This window comes from Plenodomus lingam, assembly GCF_022343315.1.
Source record: "Plenodomus lingam strain CAN1 chromosome Unknown contig_19, whole genome shotgun sequence".
NCBI classification, from domain to species: Eukaryota; Fungi; Ascomycota; class Dothideomycetes; order Pleosporales; family Leptosphaeriaceae; genus Plenodomus; species Plenodomus lingam.
The window spans coordinates 2,513,508-2,538,958 of NW_027093936.1; the positions used below are offsets into that span (position 1 = coordinate 2,513,508).

Here is a 25,451-nt window from a genome sequence, read left to right on the forward strand (position 1 = left end):
AGTTACGCTGAAGTTGGCATCAAATGCCGTCTGGATAAGCGAAAGATGGTCGAGCTGAGCTATTCGGACCGACTACCTACCTCGCCTGGTCTCGATATGTCTTAGTGAATATATTTGCTTATCTCGATCTGTGCAAGTACAGCGGATTGGATGAGAGCCGGACTAGCAAAAGGCTCAAAGTAGAACTGATGGATGAATCATTACCAATTGAGGCGAGGTCAATACCAAGCTTTTCGGCTGGCACCTGGTACCAGGATTGCGGAGCCAGGGTGATGAGGCCAGAGCGTCGGTGATTTTGCAAAGTTTGGTTTTATCTTTCTCTGCCAGCAAAACAACACTTCAATGCCCTTGGCGTGTTCATGACAATCCATCAATTCGACCTGGTTCGATTAAGTTTTTCTCTCATCACAGCCTGCATCTAGACAGTCGGTCCCAATGAGTGAAGTGTGTAGTCTGAAATCTCTACCGGTACTGTACAATACACATGAGATTGGGTTCAAACCAACGCTAGCTGAGTACAGTCGACCCCCCTTGAACGGTTCATTCGCGCCATGCAGATCAGAATGGAAGCCTTGCGTAAGCTGTTACAATCGCGAAAATCTTAATCTGTAAGTTCGACGTGCCGCGCCGCGTCTCAAGGTTTCCGAGCCGAGTGTTTCTTGTTCCCTCATTGGATTCGACCTCTCGACGTACGGCTCTCTCAACCCTCATTGTAGCTAATCCCATTGAGAATTCCAATCTCCCTCTATTTGACGGCAAGGTACCGTCAGCATGAGTGTCTTATTTGGAAATGTCATTTGGGAAAAGGGGCTGCTAGTCTGTACCTACACATCCAGAAGATTAGGGTACTATCGTGGAGAAGAACAAGAGCTTTCAGGAGCTAGAAATCGTGAAGCTGAAGTTGAAGCTGTCATGGCCTGCATACCCCCTGCGTCAATGGTTGCAGAGCCGCAGATGGCGTTATGCATGGGCATCCCTGGTCGATGTGCTAAGGCCTCCACGGGAAACGCTCTGACCACTACCGTACGACAAAGGGCCAGATCGACTCCCTAGCGATCATCTCTACCACAAGGCTGGCTGAGCCGCGTCTTAGCGTGACGCCTTACAGGACTCGACCTCGTAGGTAAACAACATCGGGGGATGGCGGACTTGGCGGTAGACTGTCGCGTGCCTCTGTTCCCAACACGTTTGTCCATCACTTGAGGCTACCTTGGTACTGTTTACCGTAGTTATGGCGGCCCTGCACGAATCCTGGCCTGGTGAGCCAAAGCGTATCACGCCAACCTCCAGGCGGCATCAACGCCACTACCGCTGATGAAGAGCTGAGAAGGACTCTCGATGTCTAGAGCCATGGGAAAGACGGGCGCAGAAAAAAATCCTGCGTCTACCGCCAAGAGTCCAGGGGTACATACATACTGTCATGCAAATGTCCACACTCCAAGCACCCTTGACCTACTGCGGGAGACATTTCCAAGGGCACGCGATCAAATACCACATCTATTTGGCAACGATTCGAACATCTCTAAAGTCGTATCACGGAGTCTTTTCGATTTCTCCTGACGACGGTCGCCTTATGATCTGCCAACTAGAAACCTCGCTCGCTTTGTCCACTTCATCATGATTGGCCGAAAGCAGCAATTGTATCGGCCTCGTCGCTCCTTTCGCAAGTATTACTGGGCTCTGCTTCTTGTCTCTGTGTTCTTGCTATGGCACTCCAACATACTTGGCCGGCCCAAACATGCCCACCCAGAGGCGGCATCGAAACCACTCGCCGCAAGACTCTCGCCCGAAACATTCGATGACATCTTAAGAAAAGAGTCTCCCACAAACATAAAACTCCCTCACACGCTACCAAAGTCACAACCAATACTGAGAGTTGGAACTCCAAAACCTCTCGCCTCGCTGAACCACGACGTTGGCGCACACAGCGCTGAGTCCCCAGATACCCCGGCCGCCGCAGTTGCAGTTGCAGGCGACTCTACTGGTGCGCTCAAGGTCCCCGCCGATAACGCGGCATACGAAGATACCGAAGATGTCGATCAAATCGGAAAAGATACCGGTGACGAAATTGTTCAACACTCTGCGCACTTGACTCATCCAGACGATGATGACAGCACTGGGACAGAAATTGAACAGCCTGTATTCAACAGTGACAGTCAGGTCAGGATACAAAGTGAGAAGGCAAAGGTGGATGATCTTCTCAATGCGGATCATCCCTCAAAGGAACAATTTGCTTCTGTTCAAGAAGAGAAAGATGACGTCGAAGAGAAGGACCAGCCGCAATCCAGAGGAGAGCCGCGCCCCATCATGCCTTTGGAAGAGCAGCCGACATGGACCGAAAACTACGAATTTCCCACTGCAGATGAATGTCAGGCGGTCAAAGATAAGGCTGCGGACCTTCCTGATCTCTTCTACGTACCCTTTGAAGTCTCCGTCAAGGATGTCGTACTGGAAGGGTGGGAAGATGACTGGATTTCAAAGGCACGTTACACAGGGCCTCGGCTAAAAGAACCCAAAATAGACTTTGTGTATACGTGTAAGTGTTAATTACCAGGTTTAAGAAGGGATCATTGACTAACGATACTTTTAGGGGTAAACGGTTCGCAATCCGAGTTGAAAGACACTATGCGACCCTACGAGATAAACTCTACACTGAATGACCCAGAGGGTCTCTGGATTGCGTCGCATGGCTCCAACAGATATCGTGAATGGGATGAACTGCGTTATTCTATGCGTAGCGTCGAAAAATATGCGGGGCACTTCACAAATCGTATCCAAATTCTTGTCAATGCTTTCAAGAACGAAAAAACGGACGAGAAATCGCGAACCACATTCGGCAAGCAACGACCTCACTGGTTGAGGACAGATTTGAAAAAAGTCGAGGTCTTGTCCCAGGAGGAGTTCTTTGGACCAGATGAACGAAAGTGTCTGCCTAGTTTCGACTCTCTCACCATCGAGAATCAACTATACAACACAAAATCTGAAACAGACAGGGTAAGCTACCTCTATTCCGCCCAAGTATTCAGAATAGCAAGCTAACTTTCTCTAGATGTTTGCGCTCTCTGATGACATGATCTTGGGCAAGCCACATTCGGCATCCGACTTGTACTCGCCGCTATTTGGTCCTACACTTGGTTTCAAGACCAATGCATATAATACTTTGCAGCCTCCGACGGAGAAGGATGCTGAACGCTTCGGCGAAAAACCCTTCCTAATCTATACGTCATGGCTGCTAAATCGCCGGTTCGGCGCTCGTAAGCGCAAAGGACAGGTTCACTTTGGCCACTCGCTCTCCCGAAGCATTACCAAAGAAGCAATCACAAGCTTTCCTGGCCCAGCTATGAGAAGTGCCTATCAGCGGTTTCGGGGCGAAACCGGCTTTCAGCTCTACTCATGGTATGTAGTTTTTCACTATACCATGGAACGGCACAGGGAAGCACTCCTCTGGAGTTACATCATGCTACGCAGCGACGTGGACGATGACGGCTACTTGGACTGGAGCGAACGCCAAAGAATCGTACGCGATCTAGCTGAGGGTATGGGCAATGACAGTCCCGAAACCTTCCGGCGGCGGATATTTTATCAAGTCGGAAGTTTGCTCGAGCGAGCTGGGCTTAAACCCCCAGTCGTCAACACTGACATACTGTGGACGTCGCTAGATGGTCCTATCCACACTCAGGATTTAGATTGCGATGCGTTCGACCTGGAGAACTGCTTAGGACCAGGATTTTCCATGTCTTTTAGCGACGAAGAAGCTCGCAGCCCAGTCTTCTCAGCCGCCACTATCTTCAATCGGGTGGCACGCGAGTCCCCGCGCTGCGGAGACTGTCTGATCAAGCTTGTTCTCAACAGGCGGCGAGCTGGGCTGGGGCCACTTCTGCCCCACCCGGTGAAAAAGGCAAAGCAGCGGGAGACTGTGATCAAAGCACTGATGAAATTTCAGTACACCGTTGTCAACCCAGACGCCAATTTTTACATGGTGACTGATGCCGAGCAAGCCGAACATGTATTGCTGAAACCTTACATCAGGCATCATAAGAAGACTGGTCAGATTTGTTTGAATGATGATGTTGTCACGACTGATCAGGCGGAATTGGAGCATCTTAGGAAAGTAATGAGCGCGTTGTTTGAGGGCTTACTGCCCGACGTATCCAGCTACGAAAAGTAGCCATTCATTTAGACACCTGATACATCTTGATAGACGAAAATATGTTCTTGTTTCCTTTCAGAAATCGCGTCTGGATGCTACCCAGTGATCAACCTCTGTTGGGCAATCTCGGCCCCAGAATGTCTGCGCTTGTGACAAGCAGTGCATGCAGCAACTTTTTTGCAAGATCCAATTCACTTCGGTCTCGCCGATCACAGTGGATTCTCATCAGGCCATGCAAGAGCTCAGCAGCGCCTTGAGATTGGTAGAGGACGCTCATGCCGCAATCAATACACTAAATGACGCCCATAGAGGCCCCCCAGCTGCTGAAGAGCGAGCTAATCAGTGTATTGTGGCAGATTGCCAGCAAACGGCAAGGGCTTGACAGTAAATCTCCACCGTAGAGCGGATCCGACTTGGCAAACTGAAGTAGGCGTAGATCCATGTCCTGTTATCTCCAATTAGGCTTTCTATACCGTCGACTATGGCTGGAAGGGGAAATATGGCATCAGGGGTACCCAGTCGCTCGTCATTGGCCGGGGCCAACCGCAACCTTTGCTAGCGGCATCAACACGCGCTTCCAGGCGTTCCCAATAACTGGACTAGATACACTGTGGCTCCTGAGTTATGCCTCGAACCGGTAATCAAGCACGAGACGAGATCGTCCATTCTCTAGTCATGGCCGTCTTCAGCCTTGTTGACTCGGTTAGTGACCAAGGCCGCCCGCTTGCCAGCATCGATGTCTCGATCAGGTACGTATCGTCTACGCATTCTCGCTACGGTAGATTGACCAAGAGAAAGCCACCGGGACGACAACAAAGGTGGCTTGCTCAAATGAGATGGTCGGCACTTCTTGTGCTAGAAATCTTTCCAGGATGGTTCAGCTCCACCGCTTTGCAAGTACTTGAGAAGACTCCTCGCTCATTCGGATAAGATTTCAGCTCGCTCTCACCCACTGTCACTCGTTCATACAGCAACACTTAATAGTATTACTTAATATACCTAGCGAAAATGAAGTCCTTCACACCCCTCATCTTCGCCGCTACTGTCGCTGCCGAGTATGGTTATGGCCCTGCTCCAACCTCATCATCGACCAAGCTGGGGTACACCACCGTTTACCCGGGACACGGCAAGGAACCTGTCACTGTCACCGCTCAGTACCAGGCCGTACCAACCTACGTCAAGGGTAAATGGGAGGAGTACGAGGCCATGTCCTCGGTCATCACTGCCTACGGAAAGAAGATCACAGTCACCAAGGGCGACCAAGACCTGACCATCTATTCTACCAAGAAGACCCTCACCCACACTGTAACCAGCACTGTCTATGGAGGCAACGCCCAGCCAACTGGATACGGCAAGCCATACGGCTACAGCAACTCCACCCACACCACCAAGGTATGGAACGAGCTGTACGAGGAGATCCATGAGTGCTCATTCGACCACGTCGGTCCCCACGCCATTCCCGGATACCCAGGAAACCCCAAGTGCGAGGACGACAAGGACGAGCAAGTGATGACTATCAAGAAGTACAAGGGCGGAAAGTGGCACAAGTATGTGCAAACATTCTACTATGGTCCTCCCAAGACCTCAGTCACCACCTACGCCCAGCCAGGAATCTACACCATTCCTGCTGCCGACATCACCTATGCACACCCCACTGCCGTACCAGCACAGGGTACCTACCACGCCGAGGCCAACAAGCCTTGCACATACGGCGGTGTCACCACCAAGGTCAACAAGCCCACCACCATCACTGCTGCTTACCCCGCCTATGAGACCCATGGCGTCGTGACCAAGACCGTCATCCATAGCAAGATCGTCACCTGTGACAAGCCCGGTGTCTACACCATTGTCAAGCCCACCGTGACCGTCTACCCTCACGACACCACCATCACCTACCCAACTGTCACAAAATACCCTGCTGGTACCTGGCACCACCCTGCTGAGACGGTCACCATCACCAAGACCAACCAGCCCTACACTTGCACTTATGAGCCCGAGAAGCCCAAGCCTACCTTTGGCTACCCAACCTACCCAACCTACCCTGCCCACCCTGCCGTCACCTCTTCAAGCACTCAGCCCCCCAAGCCTGATCCTTCATCTGACTACTACGAGCCAACCGAGGAGTACGGCCATGCTGAGCCCGGCTACATCAAGCGTGGCGGTGTCCTCTCACGACGAGGCGCTGAGCCTGCGCTCCCCAAGAACGCGGCTGCCAAGCGTGTCATTCTCGTGTGAACAGCACTCGTTTAACCAGCACTCATTTTCACGTCTGGTGTCTTTGCGCAGCTTGGTTGGGTGTGTAGCCGAAGGAGGGTATTCCGGCTATTCCCCACTGCGGCGACTTTCCTTTTTTTTTCTGGCGCGTTACGATGATTCAGTTCTGGATGCACCCTTGAGTGTCATGACGTAAATCCCTTATAATCTCTATAGATTTAAGTTTTAGCAAATCAAGATCGTCGTCGTATAATCACTTTTCCACATGTTGACTTTGCCATGTTGAAGGAATTTTTGCTTCTCTAATCTAGGTCGATCCCGGTCCACAACCGTTGCTTTTTCTCGCGATGTTTTTCGATCGCCAGGAGTAGAGTAGAGCAGATATTGCGGATGACTTGAACTCCGGCAGATCAGTGCGGCTAACATGACTGATTGGATCTGGTTGAATCTGTTTGTGCAAGATTGTGAATTTCCAATGCATGTGCGAATGTACTATTCACTCTAATCCTAAGTTTGGAGTCCAAAGACGCCACAACTCCAATTGACAAAGAAGCATAGATTTGACCTGTCTGAAAACATCAATCCGACAACTAGCCAGCACCCACCTCCTCTTCCCATCTGTCCCAATGCATCAGTGAAGCAAGCCACATAGAGCGCCGAAGTACAGTGTCGTGTGCCTAACCCCAAGGTCTGGACCTGCATGTGGCTTGCCAGCTCAGCTCCACAGAAAAGGATTGACAGGGGGAAGCGTGCGGTCAATCTAGACACAGTAGAGCTGAGCGTCTACTAGGTTCAACGTGTTAGGCAAGCAGCAAACAAGCGTTGCGGAAGCGAACCTTCTTCGCGCACGGGCTAACCTCAAACGCATGTGTCAATCTCAGTGATTAGCCCACCAAAGGAGAATAAATTGGGATGGAGAGTTTGGTAGAGAGCGCACTGGTGGACCGAGGATCACGTCATGGGGATGGGGGGTGGACTGGGGGCGTTGAGATGGGGAAAAAGAAAGATATAGTGCGTATGGATCCGACAGTGCCGGTATGCTAGCTGATCAGATGTGTTGTAGGAAATATGTGCGGTGTGTCAGTAGCTAGAACGCCATAGGCTTATTGCAGTTCAACAGAAAATTACCGGAGTGGTGGTGAGTCTTCTCTCTGCTGGAAAGGTGTAGGTGTGGTAAGTGCCCGAGAAAGAAAAAAAAGTGATTGCAAGACTGCGAATCCAATCATACTCGAGCACGTGAGTAGATACCAATTGTGTAGAAGTAATTCTCCACTTGATGCGAAAATTGAGCGGACTATCCATATGGAGATGGTGCAGCCGACAAGGGCATAGTAATCCAGATACGCCATGCAGCGCGTTTAGCTCGAATACCAACTTCGGCCTTCGGCTTCACGGCAACATGTATGTGATGAAGATTGATGTACTCTCTCTTTGCATGCAAGATTGTGGATTGAAACTGTTGTCTAACTTGAGCTGTAAAGTTCCAGGCATTGCCACACATAACGAAATGTCATATCGTATGTTCATGGCTGACAAGATACTTACTGGAGCCATCAATTTACCACGGCACAATGCTTGCTATGTCTTCATCGACGAGTATCGATTTACTAACATGACGCTAGAGATAGGGAGCCAATACTCCCCCGAACGTATTTTAACTTCCATACTACTTTCACAATATTCCTCGAATGGGCTTTGTTTTGCCGATCTTTGGTAGACGTTGGTGTACGGGTCAACGATATCATATAGCGCCGGCAAATTCACGGTACAGACATCAAGCCCCGTTTTCACCTACTGAGGCGAGGCAGAGTGGCAATAGTATCTAGGTACTCTGGTAGTTGAAGAGATCTGGAGACTTCCCTGAAAGGTACTCCTGTGTGACTTGCGTTGCTGAGCAGCGCTGTAGAATGAGATGGATAGCGGTGCACAACGGCGTCAGTGTCTTTTTCAATTGACTTCTTCATCAATTCAGCACCCCCCCATTCCTGTCTTTTTCACATTCGAAATTTTAACGCCTCCGATGTGGCGACTCAGACGTGGCGATATTGTAGTGTATGCACTACCGGATATATCGGCTTCCCCAGAAAGCAATCAGCCAGCACCCGACATTTTACTGTGGCGGTCGTAGTAGCAATTCAATAGATCTATGTAGTGGCAGACCCACGCAACCAGAGACCAGAAGAACAGGACCATGTCCAACGAATCACCAAGCCCAACAACAGTATTTCCCATAGCGATTGGACAATTCCATTCTCCGCACATTGTAAAGCAGCAATGACTGATCAGCACTGCCAATACACGGGTAGCGAGAGATGTGATATCCGAAAATAGGGCAATTGTTTGGTACACTTCGGTTGTCTTGTTAATTGCGACGGATTTGTCTAGCGCTGGGCGCACCGTTGGCTATGGGGTTTTCACGTCATGACGCGCAGAATCTTGCCTGAAGGGGTAGTATGGTACGCGCTAGAGTGGCGCAGAAATGCTACCCCAACGACGCGATTGATATTGATTTGTTTTTGCCACTGTGGTGATTATTCTTTTGGTTGGGCTTTTTGCTGAAAGGTGGGGAGGGGAGTGGAGGTGTTGTTGCTTTCTACCTTTCTAGCACGGCGGAGGAGGTGGGATGGGATTGTGGCTAGAACTCGTTGTGTGAGTGATGATGTGGCTAACTAATGGGAGCGCTACTTAAGTAACATTACTATATTATACCACCTCCTACTACCGGTAGACTCTAATACTCCTCATCCGTTGCACCGTCTCTCCAAAAGCACCGATCCAACGCCGTGCAACCACGACCAACGCTCCAGTCACTAGAAAACAACGCCCATTGATCTAACAAAGCACATAGTCTTCTTCACATCTTGCATACAAAGGTCAGGCTGCCATCAACCTTGCATATCACGACCTGGCTTCTCATTTGTAAAGACAGGTTAGTAATGCTCTATTACAGCAGAGTCTTGGGCTCCATTTGTATGTGCTATTATTAAAGATACAAGACAAGACAATCTCGCAAGCAGCTGACATGGTCAGTCGTGATTACTTGTAGTAGGAGCGCGTGCGGACTTGTACTACAATACCTAGAAGTTTACCCATCCCCGCCGACTAACTACACGCACAATTTACTTCATCATGCGTAGACACACCACTTCAGCATCCTCACTCAACCCCACATTGACCCACTATCTCTAACCTCTAATAAACATCCTAGTAACCCTCCACACATAGAACGCCCCTCATCTCAACACGAACACCATGCCTAATCATCAAATACCATAAAATCGCAGAACCCGTCACTCTTATGGACTAATATCCCATGTATTAGCACTGCGTTACACCGTGCCTTGCAACAACGTTAAACACCACACCTCCCTACCTATACAAAACAAGTATGCTACATACGCCTCCAAAACGGCTAAAACTGCAAATTTCAAGCCCGATGGGTTAAGACGCTCATTAAGACCCGTCATTGCACGATCTTCCACTACTGACTGTATGGCGACGAGAGTCGAATGGCGGGTACAAGCTAGTGTGGTCTGGATAAAGTTATTTCTCTGCTTTCTCCGCATAGGACGGAATCTGTATAGCACTTTTTTTCTTATTTATAAACTATCAAGCTCTGCCACGTACCCGCCTAACCATGCCCCGTTACCGCTTTCACACCAACTTGGGCCTCTTTCCCCCTTGTACGTCTCCCCCGTGTGTGTGTGTGTGTGCTCTGTGGGAAGGGCTATAAGGAAGAGAGAGATATGTGTACCTATATAGCGCAAAAATATATACATAAACATGTCCAACATACACCACAAGGTGTCGCAAATCCCAACAACACCAACACCAAATACACCAACAGTAACATGATGAATAAGAAAGATAGTACTGACGTAAAAACATCCTCCCACCAGAACATCAACGTTGAGTTGAATGTAGACAGGAGACCAGGGTTGGAAATTCTGTCTTGTATGGATGATGGCAGTCTTTCTTTTCTCCTTCTATCCTCTTTCCTCTCCTCTCCTCTCCTCTCCTCTCCTCTCCTCTCCTCTCCTCTCCTCTCCTCTCCTCTCCTCTCCTCTCCTCTCCTCTCCTCTCCTCTCCTCTCCTCTCCTCTCCTCTCCTCCCCCTATCTACCCTAAATTCTTCCCTTCCCCCTTCTCCATCTCCATCTAAACGCCCCCCTCTACCCCAGATCTCCTCCCTTCCTCCCCCTACCCCTGCCCCATCACCCCTGCCCCATCACACCCGCACCACACCCAACTCCCGCCCCGACCCCCCGCCTAGCCAACACAGCACACGCACGCAGACCAAGCGTACAAGACAGGTACGTTGGTTTATGTGGATATACTATGTGAGAGGGTGAGGGTGGTGGGAGGGGTTCTTTCTTTCTCTCTTTCTCTCCTTCTCTCTTTCTCTCCTTCTCTCCTTCTCTCTTTCTCTCTTTCTCTGCATCTCTTCCTCCCCCACCCCTCCCCAAAAACACAGACAACCGCCAAAAAAAAAAAAGAGTGCTGCGGTTGGGGTGAAACGCGCGGTATAGAAAGAAGGGAGGGGGGGAGGTGAGGGGAGAGGGGACCGAGATAGAAGGTAGGAGAATGTATTGATTCGTGTTTGGGGGTCTTCTTATCCTTGTTATAGCCTTGGTATCCTTCTTCTTCTTAATCGTTTTCTCCCACATCATCATCGTTTCCCCATTCCACTTCCCCTTCTCCCATCTCCACCTGCCCCCCTCCCTTCCCCCACTCTCCCCACCCACTGCTCAAAAATCCTTGAACATTTCCTCCCACCGATCGCTCAACTCCTTGGTATACGGATCCCGCTTATCGCTCTCATCCTCATACTCGTCGAAATTCCGCGTATCCGCCGGGCCGCGCAGGTGCGGCACAATCGGGCCCTGGACCTCGCGATTATACAGCTTCTCCCAATCAATCGACTGGAACCATTCGTGGGCCTTGACGCGCGACGCGCCGCCTGAGATGTTGCCGAGCCGCTTCGAGGTGTCGACGGTGCAGAGGCCGGAGATGAGGTCGCGGGCGGCGGGGGACATTGCGCTCGGGAAGCGGAGGCGGCCTTCTACGATTCTGTAGATGGGGGCTGGGTTAGGGGACGAGGGAGAAAGAGGGAGGTAAGTTGCAGAGGGGGGAGACCAACTGTTCGTAGATTTTCATTGGGTTTTGGTCCCAGAAGGGGGGTTGGCCGACGAGGAATTCGTAGACGAGGATGCCAAAGGCCCACCAGTCTACTGCTGTACCGTGGCCTGGTTTTGTGCTTGTTAGCTTGCTTGTGCCTTGCCATGTCTTGGATTTAACGGACCTGTGTTTCGGATCACTTCCGGGGCCAGGTACTCGGGTGTGCCGCAAAGGGTGTAAGTCTCCCCTGTTCAACCGTCAGCAGCTAAGCCTTGCGGTGAGCCGATTGACCTACTATTCTCCACCTTTTTCGCAAACCCAAAATCAACCAGCTTCAAATGACCCTCGGCGTCAATGAGTATGTTTTCTGGCTTCAAGTCTCGATATGCCACGCCTTCTCTCTCATGCAAAAATTCCAATATAAGTACAATCTCGGCAGCGTAGAATTGCGACGTGGGCTCGTTGAAGCGGCGCGCTCTTCGCAGGTAACTAAAGACCTCGCCTCCAGGGCAGTAGTCGAGCTGTCGAGTACGCGTCAGCTCATTGACCCGTTCCCAACCAAAAGTATCTGTGCCAGCGTACCACCATGTATAACGAGTCGAGCGATTGGAAGCTGGCCACCATTGTGGTGATGAAGGGGTGGCCTGCGACCTTGGCAAGGACATTGCGCTCGTTGCGGACGTGTTCGACTTGCTTCAAGCGAATGACTAGGAGCGTGGCCATGTCAGTCTGCGGTCGTGCACCGGCGTAGGCGAACGGGGAGGCCACCTACCGTCGACCTTGCGCAGGATCTTGAGCGCAAAGACCTTGTCCTCGTCGCCCTTTTTCGCATCTTTGAGCCGGACCAGCCAGACGCGCGCAAAAGTGCCTGGAAGAGTGTAAGCGGCTGGTTCGGCTGTGTATCTTGGAAATCAAGTGTCGTGGTGAGGGAACAGGGGGGGATAAGAGAACGGTGGCATAGTGCAACAGCGAAAGAGGAGTCAAAATGGTGGAAGAAGGCGCACCGGTTCCCAGAGTCTTGATCAGTTCAAAGTCTTCTTCGCGTAACACCTTGGACGAGTGCCCCACGGCCTTTTGACTGGGGTCGACATCGATTTCGTCGGGGCTCATGGTGCGCTTGCGGGCCTCCCACTGCGCGAGTGTCTGCTTCTCTTCCTCGCGCGGGCGCTCCATGGCCGAGTCGGTGCGGTCGTGCAGCGGGCCAGAGTGCTCTGCCTCCTTCTTGTCCCGGTGGTGGTGGTGGTGCAGCAGGCTGTGGATGCCCGTCACCATGGCGGCGGCTGATGGGCCTCCTCGGCGGGCGCGGCGTGTCGAGGTTGAGGCTGAGGCTGAGCGTGAAGGAGCAACCGGGCGCGGCTTCCGCTTCTCGTACTAGCAATGGTGATGTGGCGAGGCGAAGCGAGGCGACGCGAGGCTATGACTATGGCGATGATGATGGCGATGGCGACAGCGATGCGATGCAGGTCAGGTGTGCCGCATGGCAGTCGGCCGTCGCAGTAAGTCAGTTGGGGCAGGCGTGTTTTGATCCGCGTCCGTAAGGGCTGGCGAGAGAATCCAAGCACACGTCGCGCACAGAGTACCGGTAGAGTAGTACAGCGACGGAGAGCACTGGGGAGAAGTTGTCGACTGTCGACCTGCAGGTAGGCGGAGCGGCCGGGCGTGTCGCAGCTTTCACCATGTGGGCAAGGGGCAGCACGGTATAAAGACAGCTGCATGGCGGGGGGCGGAAGGGGGTGGGGGTGGGGAACGTGAGGCGCAAAAAGATGACGCACCGCGGGTTGTTTCGCTTCGTGTTGCAACAAAGCCGACTGACTGAAGGGCGAAGGGCTGTAGAAAACGGGGAGAACGTGCACCGTTGACCGGTTACTGTACTACCAAGTATGCACCTACACACACCCAGTACCTCCATACTACATGTACCCGGTACCTTGTTTTACTTACTACCTGCAGCATCATACCCTAACCTCTCGTGGAACTGTGCAGCAAAGAACCATCGATTGCCACGCTTACTGTTAGCTGTAACTAGAGTAGCTGTCAACTTCTTCATTGCCTTAGCACACAGTATGCCCGCCTCGCTCTACTCTACTTGACGATCACCGTCCCCCTACTCTCCGGTAGTCCCCCTGTTCAATCAATTCTGTGGGCCATGAGCGCCGATATTTACCTATCGGTGGTTTGAGAAAGGCGTTGCGATGCCGTAGGTACCGTACCTTGTTTCGGAGTCGACATGTTTGTAACGTGCACTGGCAATCCACCCTTGATTAGCTTCCCGCTGACCCTTGAACCTTGGACCGGGCCTGCAGCCCTTTACCATCCCTCTGGCTCTGGCACTCTTGTCGCATGCCATCACGCTGCGCAGCTACAATCTACTCCGACTGGCCCAAAGTACCACACCAACAACAACAACAACAGCAATAACAGGCATACTACCCTATCGTCGCTAGTTGTGAGGCGGCCCATGGATAGCAAGCCCATGGATTGATTCATCTCTATAGCCAGAATGATGCCCAACTCCGCTATCAATATATATGACATTCGCATACCCTTCCCACCAGCGCAATGTGGGAATGCTGGACGCTGACTGCGCTGCGCCATATCAATCAGGTATGCGGCCCGTGTCAGTTGTATCCGCCTTGGCTCCAAACTCCCATAGGTTGCATCCTTCCCCCCTACTAAACTATCTTCCACATAAATGCACTTGTACAAATTCAAAGGGTACATGCTAGCATGCTTCAACCAGAGGCCCTGGTGTTGAGAATCAATGCGACGATAAGCCTGGAACGGTTAGCACGTCCTGGATCCACCTTTTCTCCCCTCGAGCCGTCGACGTACCCGTACAGACCCAACACTTCGGCGAAAATGAGAATCAAGACCATGCCGACAAAGATGCGCGACTGGCTCATGAAAGAACGCACACCCTGAGATTTGGTTGTCAGAAGAGAGTTCCCCCATGGGTAGTGTCCAAGTAGCTAGACATACTGCGTCGCCGACAATTCCAATAGCATAACCCGCTGCCAGTCCAGAGAGACCGACAGACAGACCGGCAGCCATGTGCATGAAGCCAGCGTATAGAGAGTAGTGTTTCTGGGGCGGTGGGTGGATGTCACTGGCGATGAGGACGGAGATGACGAGCGAGTAGACTGCGAGGATACCCGACATGACAATGGGGATGAGGGACTGATCGCCGCGTCAGCCAAGCACGAGTCTCGAGCAGGCAGTAGATGCATACCTTCATAATCAAGTCTGGCCTGTAGGTACCGATACCCGCGATGCCAATACCGGCCTTTGCGGTACCGTAGGCGGCGCCCATGCCTACCGACCATTAGCTTCTATGCAGACCCCCATGCTCTTGTGCAGACGCGTAGCTTACATCCAAAGATCATCTAAGTCGAGGTTCGTATATTAGCGGGCAAGCTTTACGGATGGCTTGGGACTCACGGCAAAGGCGATACCACTCTGCGTACTTTGTGGTTAGCTATGAAGTCATCAAAGGAGGATTGGGGTCGACACTTACCATTCCGAAGAATGGCGCAAAGCTGGGGGTGAGTTCATTGGACATGGTGGCGTGTCCTCGAGGGGCGACGCGATGGAGGTAATGGAGAAGAGGGGGGAATGGCAGGTGTCGAGGGGTGGTGGTGATGGTGGTAGTGGCAGTGGCAGTGGCAGTGGCAGTGGTGGTGGATGAGGGCTGGTGGGATGATTAACTAAGACGAAAGAGCATGACAGCCTAGAGTAGATAGGTACAGTACAGAAGTATGTATGTATGTATGTATGATGGATGGCCAGGGCCGTGAAGGCGAGGAGCGAGGAGAGAGAGAGAGTAAGAGCGACATCTGGACGAAGCTCTAACATTAGCGCGCCAGCCAGCCAGCCAGCCAGCCAGCCAGCCAGCCAGAAGGGCCAAGCAGAGCCAAACACCTGCAGCAGATTGTGTGCCCGGGTCCACCACTACCAACCACCACCACTGCTACCACCACCACCACCACCACCACCACCACCACCACCATCACCACCACCAACTGCCTTACCACCCCGCTGCGCATTCTCTCCCACAGTCTGCCACGAATGCCCGCCTGTGTTGTCCTGTCGTCGCCCTGTCGCCGGCCATCACAAGCCCCTAGAATACTGTGAGGCCCAGAACTTGACATTCTTAATCCACACACCACTGCAGTCAGCGCCGCAACAATTGCTGCTGGTGCTGGTGCTACTGCTGTCGCTGTTGCTACCGCCGTCGTCGCCGCCGCCGCCGCCGAAGCGTGCCCTGCGCAACCCCCTCCCAACCACTGGGCCCTTTGCCAATCCCGCTCTGCACTGCTGGATCCCGCCCAAGAAACTCATCTAGATTTGTCTCCAAGACATACACATACATACACATACACGCATACGCACATACGTACATACAAACACATCCACACACGTCCCCGCGGTACGACAGCTGCACGTAAGACAGCGCACCTTGGGCCATCCTCTTCTCCTCCTCATCCTCCTCATCCTCGTCCTCTCCCCATCCCCCCACTCTCAGCGACAGAATTCGCAGCCGTCGCGGTGTTTGCATCCCCATTGCCTGCTGTGTCGTCGCACACCACCGCTCATCGATCCTCTCGCTCTCCTCCCCCCCTCCCGCAGCCCTCCATCCACCGCCGATTCGCCGCCGACGCCAATTCCCACAAAGGCTCTTGAGGCTGCTGCCAGGCCTGCGAATGCCCCAGACAAGCCCCGACGCCGCGGACTGAAGAGGCTATTACACACAGTACATGGCCGACTACGGCAACCAGCAGCGGGGCGAGTATGCGCGGGGCCCCAGTCATGGCCAACCCACGGGAGCAAGGGACGCGGCGTTTGCCAACATCTTCGGCGCCAGTCCAGCCATGGCCGGTCGCTCGCAGACTATGACTTCGCAGTCGCAGTTGAGGGACCCGGGCCGTGCTGCGACGATGAACAGCCAGACGGCCGACATGATGCAGCGCGCACCGCCCATCCGCCAGCCCGTCAATGGCTATGATCGACGGCCCCATCCGCAGTACGATCCGCGCGCAGGGCCACACCCAGGTGACCACCGAGGGGGCATGGAGCCACCGCCCAACAACTACCACCGCTCCGTCTCCAACGGCTACCCTCCTCCAGGTCCACGCTACCCGGACGGCCCGCAGCAGCAGCAGCAGCAGCAGCAGCCTCCTCCTCAGCGACAGCCTCAGCCGCAGTACCTTCCACAACCACTGCGCCCAGAGCGCCAGCCGTATGGACAGCCCCAGCGCTTCGATCCGAGAACCTCTCCGCCAGGCCAGCCTCCTTCTTTCAACAAAACAGCCCCTAATCGCTTTCCTGGCCCTCCTGGCCCGGGCATGAACGCCGACCCCTATCGCTCACAGTCACTCGCCCTCAATCCTCGTCCCCAATTCACCCCTGGCGGGCCTACTCACCCGTCACAGGCAAACACGTTTAGACAACAGCCCTACATGAACCACATGGCCCGAACCACGGCACAAGGTCGCGTCGTGCCAGAGCGTCCGGATGAGCGGACCATGTCCATGACTTCGTATACCCGAGACCCAGAGCGCACCCAGACGATGAGTGGCAGGATAATACCCAGCCGAAGGCCAGAACCAGGAGAAGACCCCATGTCCCAGGGCTACGCCAGCCAGCCCAACATGACCATGGGAGCGGGCCCGCCAGTAAAGGCGAGGCAGACGAGCCAAGGTAGCATACCTAACCAGGGCAGAACCATGTCCATGGCCTCTACCATTGTCCCTTCGGAGAGGACGGACACCATGTCTTCCTTGTCGCGCCCGAGCTCAGTCCAGACCACGTCGAGCAGCACGGTCAACAGATCCTCGAATCAGTCCTACAATGGGACCATGTCACCAGGTGGTGCTGGTCCTCCTGCTCAGCGAAGAGCGCCCCTCGTCTACCCTGCCCTCCTCTCCAGGGTCGCCGAGGTCTTCCAAGACCGGGTTGCGCTCGCCGAGCGCGAAAAAGATGGACTGGTCTACAAGAGCGCTTTCACAGGTGCAGAGGCGGTCGATTTGATTTCTTTCATCATCAAGACCACAGACCGTAACTTGGCTCTGCTCTTGGGTCGGTCCTTGGACGCACAAAAGTTCTTCCACGATGTCACCTACGCTCACCGACTCCGAGACTCGACCAACGAAATCTATCAGTTCCGCGAGACCATGGTTGAGGATAAGTCGGAGATTAATGGTGTCTTCACCCTTTTGACCGAGTGCTATTCGCCGACATGCACACGGGACCGTCTGTGTTACTCCATCGCTTGCCCTCGACGCCTCGAACAGCAGGCTCGCCTGAATATGCGTATCCAGCCCGGTCTGAAGCGCGAGGAATCACGTGCTAGTTTACACGAAGAGAAGGACAGTGAAGAGCAGAAACTTTGGATTAATACGGTGCCAAAGGAAATTTCAGACAGCGTCTCGGAAAAGGAACAAAAGCGCCAGGAAGTCATCTCGGAGCTCATGTACACGGAGCGCGACTTTGTCAAGGATCTAGAATACCTACGCGACTTCTGGATGAAGCCGCTTCGCAATCCCCAAGCATCGCCCATCCCCGAACATCGCCGCGAAAAGTTTGTGCGCACCGTCTTTTCAAACTGTCAAGAAGTCTACATGGTCAACTCTCGAATGGCAGAAGCTCTCACGCGAAGACAGCAGAAGGAGGCTGTAGTGCGCAATATAGGCGATATTTTCCTCGAATACGTACCCCATTTTAGTCCATTTATCAAGTATGGCGCAAACCAGCTCTTCGGTAAGTACGAGTTCGAGCACGAAAAGCGTACAAACAATCTGTTTAGCAAGTTCGTCGACGAGGTGGAGCGAATGAAGGAGTCTCGAAAGCTCGAATTGAACGGATATCTTACCAAGCCCACGACTCGATTGGCCAGATACCCATTGCTTTTGGAAAACATTGTCAAGTACACAGCAGATGACAACCCCGACAAGGAGGACATTCCCAAAGTTATCAAGATCATCAAGGAAACCTTGTCCAAGGTCAACATTGAGTCTGGAAAGGCGGAGAATCATTTCAATCTCATGCAGCTCAATAAAGATCTCAAGTTCAGGCCTGGCGAGTATGTCGATCTTAAGCTGACCGACGAAAATCGCCAATTGGTCTTCAAGGGCACACTGAAGAAGACCCCCACTGAAGCGACGGGTGATATCACGTGTTACCTCTTTGATCACGCTGTCTTGCTCGTCAGAGCCAAGACTGTCAACAAGCGTGAGGAACAAAAAGTCTACAAGAAGCCGATACCCCTGGAGCTGCTCGTGATTACACAAATGGAAGAAATCAACCCTAAGCTGGGGATCGCCAAGAGGCCTTCTGCGAATTTGATTGCCGGCAAAGCCATTGCTGCCGCTACACCTCGCAACGATACAACCAAGCAGCAAGGGTATCCAATCACGTTCAAGCACCTTGGCAAGGGTGGCTACGAGTTGACACTGTTTGCCAGCACACCCATCTCCCAGCAAAAATGGATGGAACATATTGATTCGCAACAGCGAAGCCTTCGTGAGCGTAGCAACATCTTCACCAAGAGCGTCATTCATGAGGGCTTCTTCACTGCAACAATTCGTGTCACCTGTGCTGTTCCTCTTGGTAGGTTGAACATTTACCTGCTACCAAAACATGCTAACCTCCTCAGATGGTGGGCGCAAACTCGCTCTGGGCACCGATGCCGGCATATACGTTGTCGAGCGGAAACCAAAGGATGCGTCCTCACGGCCTCGTCGCGTACTCGACTGCAAAGCTGTTACGCAGGTCGAAGTTCTCGAACAGCATCAGATTGTTCTCGTCTTGGCCGACAAGACACTGTACTCGTACGATATCGAAGCCCTCAATCCGGACGAAACACAGGCCATTGTCAAACGGCCTCGCAAGATTTGTCACGCCAATTTCTTCAAGGCTGGTATCTGCCTCGGACAGCAGCTCGTTGCTGCAGTCAAGACATCCGCCCTATCAACCACCATCAAGGTCTACGAGCCCAAGGAGAACATGGCCAACAAGGGCAAAAAGTCTGGATTCGCAAAGATGCTCTCCACCGGCCAAGATCAACTCAAGCCATACAAGGAATTCTACATTCCTACCGAGTCGACTTCGATTCACTTTCTCAAATCCAAGCTCTGCGTCGGCTGCGCCCGTGGCTTCGAAGTCGTCAGCCTCGAAACTCTCGAAACGCAATCCCTTCTGGACCAAGCCGACACTTCCCTCGACTTCGTTGTGCGCAAAGAAAACATCAAGCCAATCCACATTGAGCGCATGGGTGGCGAGTTCCTTCTCTGCTACACCGACTACTCCTTCTTCGTCAACCGCAATGGTTGGCGCGCACGGCCAGACTGGAAAATCACGTGGGAGGGCACGCCACAGGCCTTTGCGATATTCAACCCGTACATCTTGGCATTTGAGCCAAGTTTTATTGAGATTCGACACATGGAGAGTGGGGGCCTTGTGCATATTATTACGGGCAAGAATATTAGGTTGTTGCACACTTCGACGAGAGAGGTAAGTCGTGTTGTGGATCTGGACGGAGGTGATGGGTGGTCCGTTAACGAGACGCAGATTCTCTATTCATATGAAGATGAGTTGGGCAATGATGTTGTAGCTAGCTTGGACTTTTGGCAGACGGCCAATGGAGGGAAACAGAGTATGGATCAGCAGCGGCTATTAGAGAAGAGCTAGTTGAAACATGTCTCTGGACTGGGATACATTTTAGCTTTTTAGTGGACCATGACTCCATGTCGCTCGAGCTACACACAGGTAGTGGTCGCATGGCTGAGAGAGACATTGGCTATACAACTCGCATCTCGGGTGCAGCTGTGGCTTCAGTGTGAGCTTCTCTTCAAAGTCTGCCAGTAGTAGTACGCGAGCTGGTTTCGATGTACTACTACTTGGGCAGACTAGGGTGGGGGTTTGCATGTATGCTGTACTTCCTTGCGCCCTACAGTGTACACTACTGATGAGAGCCCACTTGGAAAGATACCACGGAAAAGAGCTAATGGAGGTTGGCTTGAAGAATGCGGGTTGACAGCACCAAGCATATGTATGGAAGGGGGGGTTTTTTTTTCTTTGAAGCGGAACCTGGCGGGCGAATAGATACCTGATGATTGTGAGCGTCTTTGTTGGGATGTTGAGGATTTAATCTGAGCGTTTTTTCTATCATTTCTCTACTTAGTTGCTGTTTGGGTGTGCGCTTCTCTTTCACTCGGATCTGGCGCTCCGAGACATGCATACCGATAGGGCTTAGATGCACAAGCGTTGCCCTGCCAACACCTCGCTTATTCCTGCCTCAGTGCGGGGAAAACTTACCGCCACCACATACAACGGTACAACCACCGATTCCACCCCCGGTCCAATAAACCTCCACAGCCCGCCGGTAGGTACTGTATATAGATAAAATCCGCCTCAATCTACCTTGCACCAAGGCGGAGCCAAGCCAAGCCAAACCCTCGCTTCCTGCCTTTCTCACAGACGCAGCCATCATGCCGGCCAAAGTCGTCTACGGAAAGAAAAAAGCACACACATCAAACACAAATTTCTCGAAACTTCTGTCGCCAGAGAAAGAAAAAATAAGCGCAATTGCAAGCATACGGGACGATACGAACAGCGCAGATCAGGATTGGAGAAGTCAGTTGGAATGTGCTGCGAGTGAGGGAGATGCGTGGGGTCAGAATGTGGATGTGGAGGGCTTGGAGAAAGGGATAGGGGGACTGAAGGTGCAGGGGGAGCATGGCCGGGACATGGAGGAAGGGGCTGTGGTGGTTAATGAGTTAGAGAAGAGTATGGGAAAACTTGCGATTGGGGGAAGGGAAGAAGCGGTATCGGAAGATATAGCAGAGGAAAGTAGCGTAGACGCGAAGAAGAAAAGGAAGAAGGATGCGAAGCTCAGGAAAGAACTTGAGACGAGAGATGCTCATAAGCTGAAGGAAGTAGATATCAAAACGAGTGAAGAGAGTGAAGAGAAAAATGAGGCCAGCAAAGACAAGGAGAGGAGAAGGAAGAGAAAAGGAAAGGAAGACGTGGGCACAGGGGCAGATCTACGAAACACTCAAACCTCAACCTCAACTCCACAAATTGACGCCAGAGTATGCACACCCAGGCAAACACTGAACAAGTCGCAAAAGCCCAAACGAAGAGTCGAATGCACACCTACGACGCGGCCTCAACCTGCTCAACTGCTTACGCCCGAGCCCACACCCGATCCAGAAGACTTGTACACCGCTTATGTATCCCCCCTTCTCTCCCTCAGCGACCGAAAATCCCTTATCTCATTCGATTCCTGGGCAGCAGAATTGGAGCCACACTTTTCAATTTCAAAGATTGCCGAAGCTTCCTTCTCAGAAGTGTACCGCTTATCCTCCACTTTGACCAGCATCAAAGCAGAATCCGTGCTCAAAGTTGTCGCTCTGAAAACACCACCATCCGTCCCCTTCCCCTGCCAACTTTCAACGCGCGCGATTAGGGATCGCGAGGCGCAGCTGCAAAAAGAGCAAGATGAACGCGCAGAAAAAGACCAGTACAAATCTCACGTGTCTGACGTGCTGTCTGAAGTCCAGCTCCTACAGAACCTCACTCCAATTCCTGGTTTCACAGTCTTTCGTTCGCTGTCAGTCCTTCAGGGGCGCCCATCTAGCTCTCCAGCCTTCACGTCTGCATGGCACACTTGGAACCGCTCGCGGCCCCGGGGCAAGAAAAGCGAATTCCCCGATCCTGCCAAGAAGTCGTCTTACGACGATACACAGCTCTGGGCTGTCATTGAAATGCAAGATGCAGGCACCGATGTCGAAAAGCTCATAGAAGCTGGCGGCCTGAAAAGTTTATGGGAGGTGTGGGATGTGTTTTGGGGTGTTGCGTGTAGTGTTGCCAAGGCGGAGGAGGGGGTACGTTTTGAACATCGAGACTTGCATCTGGGCAATATTTGTGTGAGATCTGTGAATGCAGATGGCAAAACTGTTGCAAGGACAAGTACAAATGCAGATCTGATGGAGCCGAGGATAATGAACCCGCTGAAGAGAAGAATGAGGTTTTCTGGGTTGGAAACGACGGTCATTGATTATACGCTCTCGAGGGCAGATATCGTCAAGGATCAATCTACAGAATCATCACCGATGAAGAACAGCGTGGCTAGGACAGAGGTTGATGTAGCGTATCTGGATCTCGACGTAGATCCAGCGCTGTTTGAGGGTGATGCGAGCGAAGAGTACCAGTACGAGATTTATCGGTACATGCGAGGAGCGGTTCTCTTCAATAACCCACTACAACGGGAACCCACGTGCCTTCCTACCGCAGAAGTCGAACATGGTAATACACAGGAGCCCAGGGCTGAGCCTCGAACACCTACACGATCCCCGAGGAAGAATACCCATATTCGCTTCGACAGCAGCGACTCTGAAGAGGATGTTATCGCCGTACAATCCCGTCGATCATCACGACAAACCATACCCGAAACCCCAGAGACACAGACATTGCAATCGCACCCAGTACCACAACAACATAGCAAGAACTCTTCCAACAATAACACCACCACCACCAACGACAAAAGCCCCTGGCAAGCCTTCCACCCCCAAACAAACCTCCTCTGGCTCCACTTTCTCCTGCACAAACTCCTCGCCCACCTGCAAGCCCACAACGCAATCCCATCCCGTCTCACACCCGAACAGCTCTCCGCACCCATTGTCAGCGCGACTACTGCAACTGACGAGCCGCTCGACCTCGCGCGCATCAAGAAGAAGGCGATGAAGCTGTACAAGGTTTTGGAGCGGGTGAGTGAGCTGCTGTGTCCGGTTGCGTTGGGGCGGGAGGGGGGGTTGGAGAGTGTGAAGGAGTTGGTTGTTCGGGCGTTGGAGGAGAGGTGGTTGGGGGTTGGGGATGTGGAGGGGTGAAAGGGGGAGAGGGGTTTGGAGGGGGTATTTGAGATTTGGGGGAATGGGAAATGGGGGAGTAGGGATTGCCCTGCCCTGGCCGTCAAGAGGGGAAATCAATATCTATACTTTCTCAACATTTGTACACTCCATTGCCATTATGAACATGTATATTCTTGGCATCTTGGTACAACCACATCCCCTCCATCCACCCGTCTCGTACTTTGCATGGCTTGCGTCGGGAGGACATGTCTCATAATCACATGCATTACAAACGTGAGAACGCATGTCATTGGCGGTCATGAATGGTTGTTATTCTGGGTATATACATCGCCTTTGTCACATCATCTACATTTCTCCCGTGCCAAATCCACCTAATCCATCTCAAGCCCATCCGAGCTCTCCTCAATGAAAATGCAAGTCATCAATCATAGGCCTCGCTCGCTTGACATCCCGACTCAACCCCCTCCTCCTCCTCCTCCCCTGCTCAAGCCCTTCCAACTCCTTCTTCACCGCATCCAACATACCCTCCACAGCCAAAACATCCACCGCCACACCCGCCAACCCCTTTGCAGTCATCAGCGCCTTCTCCAGCGACCGCCTCGTACCCGCCGCAGTCTCGAATGAAGCCGTATGCGGTCCCCCCGTCGGCGCACTACCATTCTCATTGAAGATTTGAAAGAGGGGTTGAATGGCGGGGAACTTCTTGCTCATGTTGCCGTGATCCGTACTCCCAGATTGCTCTTTGATCTTATCAATAGCCGGGTCCGGAACCTGGCCGCCGAGCGCTACAAAGTGTCTTGACCAGGAAGAAGCGAGCACGTCGTTTGAGAGCATGGCGCTGTAGCTGTTATCGCGCATGGTGAGATTGAGTTTTGCGCCTGTGGCTACGGCACCGGCTTCGAAGCACTTGAGGAGGCGGTTGGTCCAGGGTTCGAGGTCTGCGTCGTCCTTGGCCCGGATCTGGAAGGATGCGGTGGAGAGGTCGGGGATGACGTTGATGGAGGTGCCGCCCGAGGTGATGATGCCGTGGATTTGGTCGGATCGTTGGGATTGTTGGCGTAACATGCCAATGGCGCTGTATGCTAGGACGAGGGCGTCTTGGGCGTTGATGCCCTCGTGGGGCGCGGCGGAGGCGTGTGCCGTCTTGCCGTGGTACTCGAGATCCAGCCGGCTGGTGGAGAAGGTGCGCATGTAGGGTGAGTCTGGGCCGTTGGTGGGGTGTGCCATTAAGCTGATGTCGATTTTGTAGTCGTCGAAGATGCCGGCGTCCAGCATGTCGACTTTGCCTCCGAGACTCTCTTCTGCTGGAGTGCCGAAGAGGATGACCTTGCCGGGGAGGTTTTGCTCCTTCATAATTTTGGCTGTAGCAAGTGCACCTGTGACACCAACCACAGCAATGAGGTTGTGCCCGCAGGCATGGCCGAGGTTGGGTAATGCATCTTGAACCCTGTCAGCAGGGTCGATTATGACGGGTGTGTACCCCACGTACCATATTCCGAGTTGAAGCTGACAATGGGACCATCCCCCGAACCCTCAAAGACGGCAGAGAAGCTGGTACTGATGTTGTATAATGACCTGGTGACGTTCCACCCATCTTGAGCTTCCATGAATGAGGTAAGAAGGTGATGTGCTTTGACTTCCTTGAACCCTAGCTCAGGGTTGTCATGGAGGGTCTTGCTGATGTTCCATATGTCATCCTGGATGGAGTCGACATATTCCGAGATGGCATCCAGGTAAGATGTGTCGTTACTCTGGCGGGAGACCAAACTTGCACTTGCGACTGAGCTTGCAAGAGCTAGCCCGCACGTCAAAAGATTGGTGTGCTTCGTCATGACAGAAAAAATTGATAGGATGAAGAAACGTGAGAGTGAACTGGAGAGCCCGATAGCAGGCGGACTTTGCTATCTTTATATTGGGTACGTACCACTTATCTCCACTGCCGTATCGGCTTTCCGTGTCGATGTCATGGCTCGTGTTTTGGACTGCCGGCATGGGTGGACTTGTACATTCTACCATGAGATCTACAGGATTCCTTCAAGTTAGATGCAGGACTGCTGTATGGCAAGCATGTAACCGACCAATCCCCCGATACCGGTAAATCCC

The 25,451-nt window shown here is 52.6% G+C and overlaps 9 protein-coding genes across 9 annotated transcripts; 5 read left to right on the forward strand and 4 right to left on the reverse strand.

The window, feature by feature from the left end:
* Positions 1 to 771: 771 nt before the first annotated feature.
* IAQ61_004910 (uncharacterized protein) lies at positions 772 to 1,053 on the forward strand (the record flags this gene model as incomplete). The annotated part of the gene is made up of 1 exon (XM_003839513.2): positions 772 to 1,053. The coding sequence occupies one exon, from the start codon at positions 772 to 774 to the stop codon at positions 1,051 to 1,053; it is 282 nt and encodes a 93-aa protein (XP_003839561.2).
* Positions 1,054 to 1,162: 109 nt separating this feature from the next.
* On the forward strand, positions 1,163 to 4,206 carry IAQ61_004911 (uncharacterized protein). The gene is made up of 3 exons (XM_003839514.2): positions 1,163 to 2,536; positions 2,591 to 2,994; positions 3,050 to 4,206. The coding sequence occupies exons 1-3, from the start codon at positions 1,618 to 1,620 to the stop codon at positions 4,166 to 4,168; spliced, it is 2,442 nt and encodes an 813-aa protein (XP_003839562.1). The 5' UTR covers positions 1,163 to 1,617; the 3' UTR covers positions 4,169 to 4,206.
* A 952-nt stretch (positions 4,207 to 5,158) lies between these two features.
* Positions 5,159 to 6,385, forward strand: IAQ61_004912 (uncharacterized protein; the record flags this gene model as incomplete). The annotated part of the gene is made up of 1 exon (XM_003839515.2): positions 5,159 to 6,385. One exon carries the CDS (start codon positions 5,159 to 5,161, stop codon positions 6,383 to 6,385), a length of 1,227 nt encoding a protein of 408 aa, XP_003839563.2.
* A 4,726-nt stretch (positions 6,386 to 11,111) lies between these two features.
* IAQ61_004913 (uncharacterized protein) lies at positions 11,112 to 12,753 on the reverse strand (the record flags this gene model as incomplete). The annotated part of the gene is made up of 7 exons (XM_003839517.2): positions 11,112 to 11,433; positions 11,504 to 11,609; positions 11,666 to 11,728; positions 11,777 to 12,002; positions 12,064 to 12,188; positions 12,254 to 12,349; positions 12,486 to 12,753. 7 exons carry the CDS (start codon positions 12,751 to 12,753, stop codon positions 11,112 to 11,114), a joined length of 1,206 nt encoding a protein of 401 aa, XP_003839565.2.
* Positions 12,754 to 14,213: 1,460 nt separating this feature from the next.
* VMA11 (v-type proton ATPase 16 kDa proteolipid subunit 2) lies at positions 14,214 to 15,040 on the reverse strand (the record flags this gene model as incomplete). The annotated part of the gene is made up of 7 exons (XM_003839518.1): positions 14,214 to 14,256; positions 14,314 to 14,399; positions 14,461 to 14,658; positions 14,711 to 14,793; positions 14,852 to 14,864; positions 14,920 to 14,937; positions 14,996 to 15,040. The coding sequence occupies 7 exons, from the start codon at positions 15,038 to 15,040 to the stop codon at positions 14,214 to 14,216; spliced, it is 486 nt and encodes a 161-aa protein (XP_003839566.1).
* A 389-nt stretch (positions 15,041 to 15,429) lies between these two features.
* IAQ61_004915 (uncharacterized protein) lies at positions 15,430 to 16,042 on the reverse strand (the record flags this gene model as incomplete). The annotated part of the gene is made up of 2 exons (XM_066096539.1): positions 15,430 to 15,554; positions 15,883 to 16,042. 2 exons carry the CDS (start codon positions 16,040 to 16,042, stop codon positions 15,430 to 15,432), a joined length of 285 nt encoding a protein of 94 aa, XP_065953857.1.
* Positions 16,043 to 16,235: 193 nt separating this feature from the next.
* IAQ61_004916 (uncharacterized protein) lies at positions 16,236 to 20,166 on the forward strand (the record flags this gene model as incomplete). Its single annotated transcript, XM_003839519.2, has 3 exons — positions 16,236 to 19,086; positions 19,133 to 19,989; positions 20,047 to 20,166. 3 exons carry the CDS (start codon positions 16,236 to 16,238, stop codon positions 20,164 to 20,166), a joined length of 3,828 nt encoding a protein of 1,275 aa, XP_003839567.2.
* Positions 20,167 to 20,966: 800 nt separating this feature from the next.
* IAQ61_004917 (uncharacterized protein) lies at positions 20,967 to 23,366 on the forward strand (the record flags this gene model as incomplete). Its single annotated transcript, XM_003839520.2, has 1 exon — positions 20,967 to 23,366. One exon carries the CDS (start codon positions 20,967 to 20,969, stop codon positions 23,364 to 23,366), a length of 2,400 nt encoding a protein of 799 aa, XP_003839568.1.
* A 384-nt stretch (positions 23,367 to 23,750) lies between these two features.
* IAQ61_004918 (uncharacterized protein) lies at positions 23,751 to 25,315 on the reverse strand (the record flags this gene model as incomplete). The annotated part of the gene is made up of 3 exons (XM_066096540.1): positions 23,751 to 24,787; positions 24,838 to 25,143; positions 25,273 to 25,315. 3 exons carry the CDS (start codon positions 25,313 to 25,315, stop codon positions 23,751 to 23,753), a joined length of 1,386 nt encoding a protein of 461 aa, XP_065953858.1.
* Between the last annotated feature and the right edge of the window lie 136 nt (positions 25,316 to 25,451).